Genomic DNA, 14,474 nt, shown 5'->3' with positions numbered 1-14,474 from the left:
AATAAGAACCAACCCTCTGAGATTACTGTACCAAAGCCAAACAGTCCACAACAAAACCAATCCCTGGAAATAAAAAAAAAATTAACTAGCAACATGGCCTACATTCTGAATTAAAAAAAAAAAATAAAAAACCCTTACAACTGAACTTTGTGTGTGTGTACATCTGTTAACAAAATGCATATATAGACAAAAAGAGAGGAAAACACCTCTCTCTGAAGACACTTTGTATACAAAGTTGAGTCATATCTCTGAATTTAGAACTTAAGAATCTGAAAGATGCTCAAACTTGGATAACAGCATACACTGCAGATATCATTTTCGTATTATTTATCTCAGCACCAGAAAGAGGGGCATATGTTTACATTCGAACCTTGGCCCAGTTCACAGTATCTGGAAACAAGTTTGCAAAGTCATTACAGACATAATTAACTTGAAGTACTGGCTCAACCTAAAGGTCACCAGAAGGGTGGCAAGCCCAGGGAAGGGCAGAGCAGTGGCCATTACAAACTGCTTGCTGAACTCATTGGACACTCACTAGTGCAAACAAGTGGTCCCATCAGATTGCTCAGAAGACTGGACAGCAGATCCTGACTCCTAAAATGTGATGAGAGGGACCTGACTAAAAAAATGTTACATATACATTTTAATAAACATGCTCAGTATGTCCTTCCTGGAAAACAAGGCCTAATTGCCAGTAGAGGGCCCAACTAACAGCACAACTGGTCTGCCAAGAACTTTTAACTAATTAGCTAACATTTAAGATGTCAGCTAAACCCAGCTGGGTTAAAAAAAATCCATACATGGTGGCGTTCAAATTAATTCCATGAGAATCTTAACTGAATGATAATAGGGAGCCAGAGACTGAAAACGCATCACTGTATTCATGCAGCTGTGTAAACCGTAATTTGAAGAAACTACGAAAAAAATTAAAAACTGATGATTTTGGAATATGTATTTTAATTGGTTTTTTTTTAAATAAAATACCTTTCAGTATGGTTTCACTGTTTATTTTTTTTATCATATAAAGTATCAATGCACTTGTAAAAGTATATCTTTATAAAACATTCATATTACTGGTAAGAATACATTTATAGTAACTCTGGCCGAACAATTAGATCTTCAAGAGACATTTAACAAATAAAAATATAAAATTTTAATATTACTATTTCAATTTTTTTTTAAGTTGAAGTACACTGAAACCTGATCCTTCTCTTGCTTTAAATGCCTGGAAATATTTCTTAAAATATTTTCTAACTATAAAATAGTTCCACTCTGATTTCCTAACAATGTTGTTACTAACTCAGACAAGGTAGAAATACTACCTCAATATTACTTATCATTTCCAAATATAGTTTTGTTTTGGTCTGGTTTTATCAGTTTGGGGTTTTATATGGTACTTAACTTTCAGCAAAAATAAACTTAAAGGCCAGATAAGCAAAAGTATACATACCTGTATGGACAACATACTGAGATACTGGATTATAGCTTCTATGTGATTCTTGAATTATAAGGATGCACTTCTCAAAATAAGATATTGAAGAAAGGTCTGGTCTTTTTATTTTTCTTAAATGTCTTAAAATAATACAAACCTGAAGCAAATCCAGTAGCATTAGAGTGACATTATGCTAAATTCTGTTGTGGTACACAGTATAAATATGCCCTTTGTCAGTGGGCAAGTCCCACAGAAAACATACAGTTGGCTGAACAGGTATGAACAGCCAGTGTACAGCCACCTCTCAATCACTTCCTCATGCACCCTCACAATGTTACACTCTCTTTTGAACATGTAATTCAAACCCCAGATAAATGTAATGACAAAAAGCCACAACTTCATGGTTTTGAAAACATGTTATAATCCCTAGAAGCATTTGGTGGAGAGTGTTAAAATGTGTGCAACATGGGGCAGGCAACAGCAGGTCTCGCCAAGTGAGGAGGAGCCCTGCCTGCCTGGGCAGGGATCCCTCACACAGCCCCTGCTCTGCACCACCGGGGACTCTCCTCACCCCCTGGAGAGAAAACCAACAGGTTTTCCCCCAACTCCCCTCAACTCCTTTCTCCACAGCTGAAGTACTACTGCAGTTCTCTCTACTGAATCTATGATTTATAAAAGAAAATGAAGGCTCCAAATACAGCATTGGAACCAAAACTGTAGAAATTCAAGTGGGCCTAGAATCCTTTCTCCTGCATGATTTTAAGACCAAAGGAGAATAAATCAAATGACTTGAAAAACAAAGTCAAACTCGCAGGGATGCCTTATTCAGGCACTCTGCAAAATGCCATCCCACACTGTCAGTCACTGCTGTGCCTCAACATTCTGCCTCTGAGCATTTAAAACTGAACAGAGACTGGCACAAGAGAGACAAGCTTCTGTGATGGCATTTAAATTAAACCAAATAATGAAAAAATTCAAGCACTTCTAAGGTTATGCTGTTTTGCAAAATCCAGAAGACTTTCACTCATCTTTCTCTTTTGAAAAAAGAGTGTTGCAGCATTTTCTAAAAAGGAATGCTCCCCCCATAAGCAGTATCATCAGCTAGTAGCTGATGCAAAAGACCAAGTTAAATCAGACCAATTAGGGTTATTTGGCATAACTAGACAATTATTTACTCTGAAATACATGAGTGATGATTTTAAGACAGCTATTATCATCAAGAGACCTGAGGTAAATTTATGATTTTTCTCTTGCAGAACACAAACCCCAAGAACTTCTGATAGTTAGAGATGCTTAAAAAAAAAGAATACCAAAAAATAGGTGAGAAACAAATGGCCAAAAGATTTTAAGCAAATAGAAGGAGACATTTATTTTCAATTTTCATCAGGATAATCCAGACTAAAGCATGTATCTTTTTTTCTAAACAATTAATCAGTTGGCAAAGACTTTTTTATGTCCTTCAATATGCAACAGCTCTTGCAGATAGCATCAAATCCAGCTTCTGATTCTCTCCCGTGAAGCTCTTATGAAAGGCATCTTGGACCGACACACATCTTTGCTTCAAAATTGTCAAACATTCCCAAAGCTATCAAAATAGTCAAACAAACAAACAAAAAAATCTTCCTATGTAAACACCACTTTCTATCACTTCTAAATATTGTACCTATAGAAAAAATATATTTATGATTAGAAAGCCAACATTCCATAACATACCAACACATCACTGAATTTTGCACATAGCTGGCTGTTCCCAGCCTCCAATGCTCCAATGCATCCTTTCATATGCCCCAGGAAGCACACTAAGTAGAATCCCATCTGTCTTCCTTCTTGGTATGCAGGAGCATAAAAGAAACAGTGTAGATAACAGTATCTGGTTAGTTTTAGTCCTCTTGATCTCCAAGAAACCTCTGAAAGAAGCCAGCTCTAGAAATAATGGTACGTAGGTGGCCAGCTAAACTTAACAGTGCAAAATTCCAACTTGCATCATCTGAAAAGCAACTAAGCCTTCATATTTTGCCTTATTCATATAGAGGGAAAGACATTTGAGAGGTGGCAGGGCAATGTTTAGGTGAAAATAAACAGTGAGCGAAGCAACTAAAATTGAAAACATGAAGAAAGCCATATAGGGAAACATATGGCCTACTTCAAAAAAAGGACAAACCAAAAACCAACCAACCAAAAAAACCACTCTAAATGAAGCAGCACCCAAGAAAAAACTGAAGTGGAACCTGGATTGCCAAGAGGAATACAGGGCAAAAATTTCAACAGGAATGAAATGAAGCAAAACAGTGTAAATCAGTTTTAAAGTGTATATCAAATGTTATTTTCATTATGCACTTCATGAATGAGTGTTCATTTTGAAGCTTGCAGCATATTGTGCAAAAGTGAAGGCTGAGTATGAAAAACATCTCACTGCAGCTGCAGAGGTCATACTGTAACTCCAGCTGACAACACTGCTTGAAATGCTTTCTCATAGTAAGTCTCCAAGCATTTGTGGTGATTTACCCAACCATCATCAAGGTGAACAATTTGGATTGTGTTACAGTGGTTGAGAAGAAGAGATAACAGCAGCATGGAGGCAGAAGAGGAGGAGGGAGAAGGAAGACCATGCTGCTTCCCAGTTTCCTCAGCTAACAAGAGGTGATCCCACCAGCAGCTCACCATCCCTCCTGCCTTATGCCAAAAGCAGCATTGCTATATTTGGGTATGGTAGCATCAAAAATAATGATTTTACCTGTTGATTTCTATTTCAGCAGAAGTTATGAGCATGGACTTAACAGGCTTGTTTTTCTCCAACAGCCACATGGTCACATTTATAGCAGAAAAAAATTTAAACCAAGATCAATTCTTTTCCTGTGTTAAACAGATCTTAGCATATACATAACTACTACATCACAGAACTTATCTTACTTGTAATATTATGTAATAATATAGTAAGCAGACCTCTGTAAAGCAACATTACTATCACAGTGCAGTTTCTAGCATCACTCAGTAGTACTAAACTTAGTCTGACCCCCATTTAGATACCAGCAATCTGCACTTCATAGCAATTGTTTACATGTTCAGTCTGCTTTGAATTTCCTTGAAATCAATCTTCTTCCAAAAGAAAGTCCTACTCTTCATTCAAATTTGATAAGCAGCATCTTGTCTGTAATAAAGAGGTTTCAAATAATTACTTTCTTATACTTTTTTCCTGTCAAATCCACTGGTTATAGAAAACCTTCACATTTCTGTGTCTTAGTGTCTGAACCCAAATAACTCACTTTCATCAATGAACAGCAGCCCTTATGTGTCTAGAGACACCATGGCTACATCTACATGCATTTTAGAAGACCTCAAACATCTTTTATCCTACCTCAGTCAGGGATAAGACTAGAAAAAGACTAGAAAAACACACACAGATTATGATCATTTGCACTGAAATGACGCAGTTTAGGATAGCCAACAAAAGACATGGCTTTAAGGCAGGATAAGTAGGTCATAAATTGTTTTAGTGTCACTAGAAAGCCTACTGTATATGCCAAAATAGGGTCAAACTCACAACAGAGAAAACCACTCAAGTAAAAGCTGAAAGAAAATCAAAACTGAGATGCAGAGAAGTGACAATCTATACCACAACCTTGTTTTCTCCTAGAACACAATCCTCAAAACCAACTTTGTTAGTAGTTAAATTATTTTTGTATCAGATAACTCAATAAATACTATATTCAGTGGTCAACAGCACTAATAAATCCATAGATTCCACACTCTACAGATGATCTATCATCACCTCTGTCATATAGCAAATTTGAATTGGTTGATAAGGCCCTCACATGTGACAGTAAGCCATACTCGCCAAGCCTTTGTGCAATTCAGAACTTGGTTGCTCATGTATACAATATAACTAGAGCTGTTCTCCCATGTTCTAGTCCTACCTAGAAAATAGGAACTTACTGGTGGCAATAGGCAGTTACAAGCTATCAGCCAGGAAGGACCTGAGTGTTGTTTCTTGTGAGTCTATACAAGTTCTCAGGTTTCCATATCTATCACTCTTCTGTATAGGTTCTTTTCCATATGTACCACCTTCAACTTCAGAATACAGATGTATGGCATTTACTCTAAATTGTTCTCAGAATACCAATAAAATCAATGTTTTGTGAGAAACAAGTAAGATCTCTCCTATTTCACTTCTCAAAGAATGATGCTTTTTTCAGACACCAGCTCCATTTTCAAATTCCTTTTCAGCCAAATATTAAGAGTGCACTGAGCATTACAATGGGCATCAGTCCCTTGACCTTTCATTAGACTGAATTAACTGCTAAACTGTATTAAAAGAAAAAAAGATGTTTCCCATTAAATTGTGTTCCTGAGGAAGATATCTCTGAACTTAATTTCTATTACATTTCCCCTTAGAAGAACAGGAACACTTACTAAATACTAATACACTAACTAAAAATATTTAGGGTCACAAGTAGAGATGCACACAGTAAGCCAATCTGAAAGAAGGCAGCTACAGAGCACACACTTTGTACATTCTACAGTGACCAGCTCTCCTTGACTCCCTCACCTAAACAAACACGTATGAAAATTGGTTAAGTTCTAGAGTTTCCTCTAACCCATCAACCATATTTTACTGTGTATTTCTGCCAGCTGGGTTTTATCCACACATCAGATCACAGATAAATAGTAGAAAAGATTAAACTCTACCACATGATTTCAAAAAGAGAACTTCACCATCAACCGTAACATTTCATTAGCATTTCATTTTTCTTATGACATACATACAAGAAGCAAAAACATGCTGGAAACAGGACACTGCCACAGTACATCTTCATAAAACAAAATGCCAACTGATACTACCTCACTGATCTTCTCCCAGTCTGTCCACTATTTTATCTAACAGAATTTAGCTTTATCCTTGCAGATAACTAATGCAAGTTTGGAGAAGGAGGAACTTTTATGTTGCACAGAGCATCACATTTTTGACTGGAAGGAGAAGAGACTAGAGGACATGTTTTTTTCCCGATCTGTTTTTCCAGAAAGAAGGCAATAAATGGAAATTAACTGAAACAATCTTCTAAAGCCTGCAGTGACCTTTTCCCAGCTCTCAAAACAAACACTGCAGCTTTATCAATATCAACTTGTAAGAGTCAGTCATTCTTCTAGAAGAGATGTTTTTCCTTGGCTGGGAATATATCTTTTTTCTCTGTTTTTGTTTTGTCACATGGCTTGTTTTATCCTTCTGAAGTCCTCTTCTCATTTTCTTGAGTGGGTTATATGATGTTTCATCTTTGCTTGCTTTTCCTTTTAATTATACACCTCCAGTTAACATGTCCCAGTATTTAAATAAACATTTTGGATCCTGACAAAAACATCCCTTCACCTTGTAGCATCTCTGTAAGAACAAACTCCATTCCAGTTTGCGTCATCAGTTTGCATGTGGTTTACCTCAGACCACAAGCTTTACCTTGTTGTTCAAAAATCCAAATATCTGATTACTCTCCAAAGATCCATTTCTGAATGTATCACTAGTAATATCACTTCCTATTCACTTAATTACAACCGTAACTCGTAACCAAGCAGAAGGAGATAGGAGCCATCCCTGACATTTTTATTAGTGTGCTTTGCCTAAGTAATGTTTTGCTCCTTAGGATTAAAATGGGTTACATCAAAAGAGTTTAGATTAAAAACTCACTAGTAAGTAAGAAACAGCTTCAGATGATCAAGTTATTAAAACTTTCAGAGAAAATGGATTAAAAACAACTGCTTTGAAACATACTTTCTGGCACCAATACCCTCAGATATCAGGAAAGACCACTGAATAAGTACCAAGTGGCTCAGGTTCATGAGGTGGGAGATGAAGCATGAGACTCCACCACTGAACACCAGCTCTACTCAGCCAGGCTTCTGATCAGAAGTAAAAGATATGTCTGAAAAGCAGCTTAGATTTTTTTTTTTTTAACCTGCATATCTATGCCATGTGCTGCTGGCAAGCCAGGTCAGCTCAGTGATCCAAAAGAGAATAAAGCCTCCAAAGCCCCTGAAGGCTATTCTCATGCTTATAGTTCCCACATTGTTGTGTGATTGTTAGATAACTCAAGAGGGAAGGTGGAGGAGGCAAAACCAAGGGAGGAAGTGAGTATCTGCCTGCTTCTGCAATAATCTCAAGTTAGATTACTCTAATCATGTTGTCAAAGTCCACTGAATTCTCTTGACTACCTGTTGCTAGATGAGCACTGGTCCTGTACCACAGGCAGGACTCACTACCAGGCAGCACCCACAGCAGTCCTCCCAAGGCAATTAGAGCTGTAAGAAAACCACCTATCACTGAACATCTAGCTATCCATCTACAGGTTTGCAGGATTGTCTTAAAGTCCTCTGTCTATCAGACAAGGATCACTCATTTAGTCTTAATGGACTGTTACTAAAATAAGGAGATCCTGTGACAATGGTTTGCAAAGGATTCAGCAAAGGAGTTTGGCTGGGTTCACTTTCAGGTGTCTGGGTCTGGAAGAACAGATGGACATCAGCAGCAAGCCTGTGGTTACACACAAGCCTTTTAAAGTCTGCTTTAAATATTAGGGGAAGGAGGGGATATATAACATAGGAAATTTCGGGCAGAAAGGAAAAGTGGGTGTTTTACAGCAGCAGAGTTGGTCAAACTACTATTCTCTTCTTAAATAAACTGACTGAGGAGACTCTGAACTTGAAATGTTTTTCTGTTTCTGACTGTAATCATATGCTTCAGCCTTTAGAACCTCTTAAATAAAGAAGGTGTATTTTGAAATTGCGCTGTCTTAGGATTTGTATGAGTATCAAACTACAGGTACCAAACATGCTTTTCAAACATAAAAGCTACCATACAGAATTAGTCCAAGTACCCAGTTAACATCAAGCCCATCTCCAGACATTAAGATCTCCAAGGAGAATAAAAGTAGAGCAAATACATGCTACTTTTCATATAATACCTTTCCAACAACTTTCATAGACTTTCTCAACCAGATTCCATTTGTATGTATGTATTCCGCCTTAATATTTTTAACGTATCCACCTCCATGGATTTCTCATCCCTTGAACCCTTGAGGAATTTTAGTATCTACAGCAACATTTGTCAAATTGTTTGTAATACCTACTGCATGAAAGTATGAAAATGCTGTTCTTCCTTCAGCAGACATCTCTCTTACCCTTCAGTGTTTGGGTGGGTTTTTTTGCAACAAAACTGTAACTGTCACTGACTTTATGTTAGTTGTGAAAAACACTCTCTTACACTTCTTAGAAGATGCATCTTTCATTCTGGGTAAAATGAAAAACCATTCCTATTTAAGCAGGATAACTGTATAGTAGCCTCTGAACAGTTGCAAACAAGGTTCAAAATACACCAACTACACACTCACAACTAGGCAACCTACGAAGCCTACAAGAAAGTAATTTTTAGCACAAACTTTAATTATTGAACAAAAGAGAAATTTGTACTATTTCAGATTTTTCTTTATCTGGTGTGATACATAGCAGAGAGAAATAAAAATGTAAGCATTTTAAAATTGTTTCTTAAATGCCACTTTGCACTATTTTGCCCACTCCCATTATTATTTTTGCATTCAAGAAAAGTTACTTGTTTATTCCCTGATACTGAAATAATATATAAACTTTTCAACCACAGAAGAGATCTATCAGATAAAACAATTCATTATACACAAGGAAACAGTTGTATAAAGGTAAATTTAAGGGTCCTACCCATTAAATAGCATCTTAAGGAATGCACACGAAATTTCTGTTCAAGTCCTTCTGCATTCAAGTTTCTTTTCACGTAACTATAATTTTACAAAGTATTTCATGTTGACTTCTTAATTTACACTAACACATTAGTGGGGAAAAAAAAGCTCATTTGGGTAAAGCTTTCCGTGTATGGAAAAAATGGAGAACAGAAAGAGAACATACTATACAAAATCCACCTGTTATGGAAATGTTGAAGAATTTTAATTTAAAACATGTTCATATTACAATTACTTGTAAGGTGATTTACATAATCATAAATTAGATGAACAGCACTCTAAATAGACAATTCTAAAATTAAAGTATTCAAAGAATTTCTAGTAAGCTGAAACACTCTCAGCATTTACAGATGTCAGAAAAAACAGAAGCAGTTGCCTTCCATGCCAGAAATTTTACTTTTACAGCACAACTCCCCCTTTGCAAGCAGCTGACACATTGTTACCCACTAAACTATGTTCTTTGCTGTATTTTAATTGAAGAGGCCTTCTATAAGACAAATATTTCTTAAAGTGGAAGATGCATTTTTTTAGAAGAGACAGGAAGCATTTTCAAGGCAAGATGGCTATTCTGAAGGAGCAGGAAACTGAAATGGCACAGGAGATACTACTTGGAGAAGCTGTCTCAGGAGTGGTGAACACAGTGGAGGATAACAGGGACAGGGAATACACCTGCAGTGACAAGCCCACTGACCAGACAGTACAGAGCAAAATAAAATCCCAACAAGTGGGAGGCCATGCTACAAATTCACTCAGCCCACGAGAAATTAGCATGGGACCAAGGCAAAAACATTGCTGAAGTGGTGGCTCCCTGAGATATCCAGAGATTTTTTCAGAGAAGCTTCCTACCACCTCCATATTCTGTACTTCTCATAGATATCCAGCACATGGGTGCACTCACTCAGGAACATCTGAGTAGCAGCAGGGACTACTTAAGAGTAATGTGCACATTACAGCTCACATATATACCTTATACCTGCCTTCTTGTACCTAAAGGGGACTATAGGAGAGCTGAAGAGGAACTTCTAACAAGGGCATGCAGCGACAGGAAAAGGGGGAATAGCTTCAAACTGAAAGAGGGAAGGTTTTGATTAGATATTAAGAAGAAGCTCTTTGCTGTGTCATCTACAGAGCAACCAAGGGATCAGGCACACCCAGTATGGGCTTAGGAAAGGCAGGTCCTGCTTGACCAATCTGATCTCCCTTCTAATGACCAGATGACCCATCAACTGGATGAGAAAGGCTGTGAATGTTGTCCACTAGGACTTCAGAAAAGCTTCTGACACTCTCTCTCTCAGCAGTCTCCTGCAGAAACTGGCTCCTCATGGCCTGGCCAGGCACATTTTTTGCTGGATAAAAAACTGTCTTGATAGACACACCCAGAGAGTGGCAATGAACATCCAGCTCGTGGTTGGTGTTCCCCAGGGCTCTGCAGTGGGGCTAGTCTGGTTTATTATCTTTATGGATGATCTGGACAAGGGGATCAATGACAACCTCAGTCAGTTTGCAGGTAACACCAAGTTCAGCAGCAGTGTCGATCTGCTGGAGGGCAGGAAGGCTCTGCAGAGGGGTCTGGACAGGCTGGATCAGTAGGCCAAGGCCAACTGGATGAGGTCCAACAAGGCCAAGTACTGGGTCCTACACTTGGGTCCCAACCCCATGCGGTGCTACAGGCTGGGGACAGAGTGGCTGGAAACTGCCCAGGGGATAAAGTAGCTGGGGGTGCTGGTGACAGTGACTGAACATGAGCCAGCCTGTGCCCAGGTGGCCGAGAAGGCCAGTGGCATCCTGGCCTGGATCAGCAGTAGTGTGGCCAGCAGGACCTGGGCAGGGATTGTGTCCCTGTACTTGGCACTGGTGAGGCCACACCTTGAGTCCTGTGTCCTGGGTCTGGTTCTGGGCCTGCAAGAAAGACATTGAGGTGCTGGAGAATGCCCAAAGAAGGGCAACAAGGCTGGGGAAGGGTGTGAAGCACAAGTCCTGTGAGGAGTGGCTGAGGGAGCTGGGGTTGTTTAGCCGGGAGAAAAGGAGGCTCAGAAGAGACCTCTCTCCAACTCCCTGAAAGGAGGCTGTAGCCAGGTGGGGGTTGGCCTCTTCTCGCTGGTAACAGGGACTGGACAAAAGGAAATGGCTTCAAGCTGAACCAGGAAGGTTCAGGTTGGACATCAGGAAGAATTTTCTCACTGAAAAGGGTAGTTAAGCATTGGAACAGGTTGCCCAGAGAGGCTGTGGAGTCACCATCACTGGAAGCATTCAAGAAACAACTGGACATGAGAGCGTTACGGTTTAGTTGTCATGGTGGTGTTCAGTCAAAGGTTGGACTCAGTGATCTTGGAAGTGTTTTCCAACGCAAATGATTTTATGGTGAAACATCAGAACAGGTTGCCCAGAGAAGTCATAGATGTCCCACTCCTGGAATTGTTCAAGGCCAAATTGAACACGGCTCTCATCTAGTTGTAGATGTCCCTGCTCACTGCAGAGGGGTTGGACTAGTTGACCCATGAAAGGTCCCTGCCAACTCAAACACTCTGTAATTCTAGGATTAGAATGAAAATCTCCTAGTTCAGTTGCTTTCTTAAATATAGTTTTAGATTTTGAGACATGCATGCCTGAAATAATATTTTGCATATTTGGATGATTTAAGAGTTGTGCTATCTCAATAAGTAAGTTCCAACTAAAAGGCGGGCAGACGGGCGTAAAGAAGGCCTAAGAAACCTTAAGATGGAAGCAGAAGAAACAGAAACAAGATTGCCACGTCCCCAATTTGAGAAGCACTACAAATCTGTGCAACAGGCAATTCCACAGGAGGATCAGGAAAGGAAGCACAGGTCAGACTCTTCCCAGCCCTTTATCAATAAACTTAGAAAACGACAGAACTCATTCCCCTGACTGTCTTCTCTCTTGCACAAAAATAGGTGCTAAAAGTAAAATACATCAGATTCAGTCACAGACACACACAAATACACATTGTCATGCTTCCCAGGAATGCATCCTCACTAAAGCAGATGCTGGATCTGAAGCACATACTACGGACTGAATTAAAATAAAATTTCTAATCTCTGGTAGTTTATTGTATCATCCTTTCACCATCCCCCAGTTTTGCTTCAGCTGCAAACTGTGGTTTGTAGAACTCATTTTTGTAAATTATTTGAAGATGAGATTGTGGAGAAGCAGTCTGAAGATCTAAACTCTATGGGCATCATCAGATATAAATATTGTTCCACTCATGTCAGGTCCTCCTCAGCTGTATATGGAAATTTGTTTCAGCAGCTTATCTTCAAAACTCCGTGCACCTTAGAAACACTGCTCTTCCAACATCTTAGACATCTCACATCCCAAAGGACTATAGTTCAATAACCCCATTTCTCTGAAGGCTATCTATAGAAAATATGCAGAGAGATTCTGCTCCAGTCTGAGATAATAAGAACCAGATAAATCTCAGATATTCAAGGCAACAGGGAAAACTGTTCAGTGGACAAGGGACATTGCTCTCTCTTTCCTCAACAAGTGCCTATGTTTGGCTGAAATGCCAAATCAAGATCACTTACTTAAACTTTTTCCTATTGTGGAATAAAGGCAGGTGGTTTACTTTCACTAAACTGTAGAAAGGCTTATATTATCTCAATTTGCAGGGAAATTCTTGTCATAGTATAGCCAAGAAGTAAAACATCTCCAGTACTCATGCAAGGAGGGTAACAGCATCAAACATCTGCACAGCGTAGAAAGGCAGATTACAAAGTTAGTGGTCACACAGTGCCCCAGGTATACCAAGGATATACGAAGCATATCACTCTGTAAACACCTCAAAAAAAAAATTCCAGGGAAAATTATATATTAGAGTTCCAAGAATTTTTCATTTCTCTCTAGACTGCAGCAAGTAAAACTCTCAAACTCACAGAACAAACTCACAATTTTCATTCTTCACCACTGCAGTTAGTACATAATTACATCATAAAATTTCTTTCTAAAATTACTTTCTATTTTATCCAAATCTTACAGTGGATCAGTTGTCACAACGAGTTTGGTAAAATTAATAAATTTTGTGTCTACCCAAAGAGTTTTAAAAAAGACTTTATTAACTGCTTAACTACAACAACAGTGTCCTGAACAACATATGCCACACATTTTCTCCAAAGAATCATAATTTCAGGCTTGAACAGATAATCTCTCAAAAATTCTGATTTTAGCACACCTTCAGTGTCTCTCGATGAACTTCAAAAATAACAAAACCACTCCTGGAATTCAGTAGTGAGTAAGCTTTGAGTAATACTCAAACGGGCATCCAGCTTTTACTGCAGGCTTTTGCTCCACAGTCAAAAGAACTAGTCAACCATAGCTGAAAAACAAATGTTTCAAGACTGCAAATACAACTGTAAAACTTATCTCCTTCACATAGACATATTCCAGGATAATGTTTCAGACTATCAATAAATGTAGAATGTAGTTTGGAACATTGTCCCTGTGCCTTCCCCCAGAAAATCTTTCTACCGGGAAAAAAAAAAAATAAAAATTGACAGTCATAAGCAGATAAGCAGTCATATGTTTATGTTTGTATCTACCTAATATGCAATGTAAAAAAACTAGAAAGGGAAAATGCAACACACAAAGTTACAGACACAGCACATTTCACGATCAATACACAATATCAAAGTATTCTTCCTCACTACACATCCCAGAGGCAACTTATGAATCCCATCTGCTTCTACTGTCTCTCTAGCAATGTACTAGCAAAATACATAGGTTTTAAAAATAGAGGAAAAAGTCTTACTCTGCTATATCAAGATATCCACAGGAAGCAGCTGCATGTAGCGGTATCCAGCCTTCATTATCTGGTTGATTAATATTTGCTCCATTTTCCACCAGAAATTTCACCATATCTACGTTATCATCTATACAAGCCTACAAAGAAAGAAAGAGTTAAGAAGTAAGTTCATACCAAAGCCGTTCTACAATACTGAGAATCTTTAAGCAAAATCTTCAGAATAAAATGTAAGTATTTTCAGTTCTGATGAAGAAGTAGGGTTTCTTTGTTGGGGTCTGACAGCAAGACAGGAAGAATTTGAGAGATAAAGAGCAGGTGTTCCAGATTTATAAAACTTTTTAAATAAATGAGTTTAAACAGTTTAAAAAAGTCAAAAAATATAATTTCCTTAGGTAAGTGCATTCTGGTTTTCTGAGAAGCCCTTTACAATCCCCACTGAATCCTTATTATCCAATATGAAGTCGTTCCTCAGGTCCTCACTTTGTCCCAGGCCCAGCTCAGCCACTTGAGTGGATATTAAAATTGAATAAAC

General features: G+C 38.4%; 1 protein-coding gene across 5 annotated transcripts in view; it reads right to left on the bottom strand.

Moving 5' to 3' along the window:
- Positions 1 to 14,474, bottom strand: part of PPP1R12A (protein phosphatase 1 regulatory subunit 12A) — a 112,463-nt gene that overhangs the window by 54,300 nt on the left and 43,689 nt on the right. For 4 of the 5 annotated variants that reach the window (XM_053942361.1, XM_053942363.1, XM_053942362.1 and 1 more), the window contains exon 2: positions 13,949 to 14,079. The exons of the other annotated variant lie outside the window; for it this stretch is intronic. In XM_053942361.1, coding sequence (XP_053798336.1) covers positions 13,949 to 14,079 — 131 coding nt within the window. The remainder of the gene's footprint in view (positions 1 to 13,948; positions 14,080 to 14,474) is intronic. 5 annotated transcript variants of the gene reach the window in all.

Source organism: Vidua chalybeata, chromosome 5 (genome assembly GCF_026979565.1).
Source record: "Vidua chalybeata isolate OUT-0048 chromosome 5, bVidCha1 merged haplotype, whole genome shotgun sequence".
NCBI classification, from domain to species: domain Eukaryota; kingdom Metazoa; phylum Chordata; class Aves; order Passeriformes; family Viduidae; genus Vidua; species Vidua chalybeata.
Note: the sequence above shows the minus strand (reverse complement) of the source record. Positions and strands in the feature narration are given on the sequence as shown.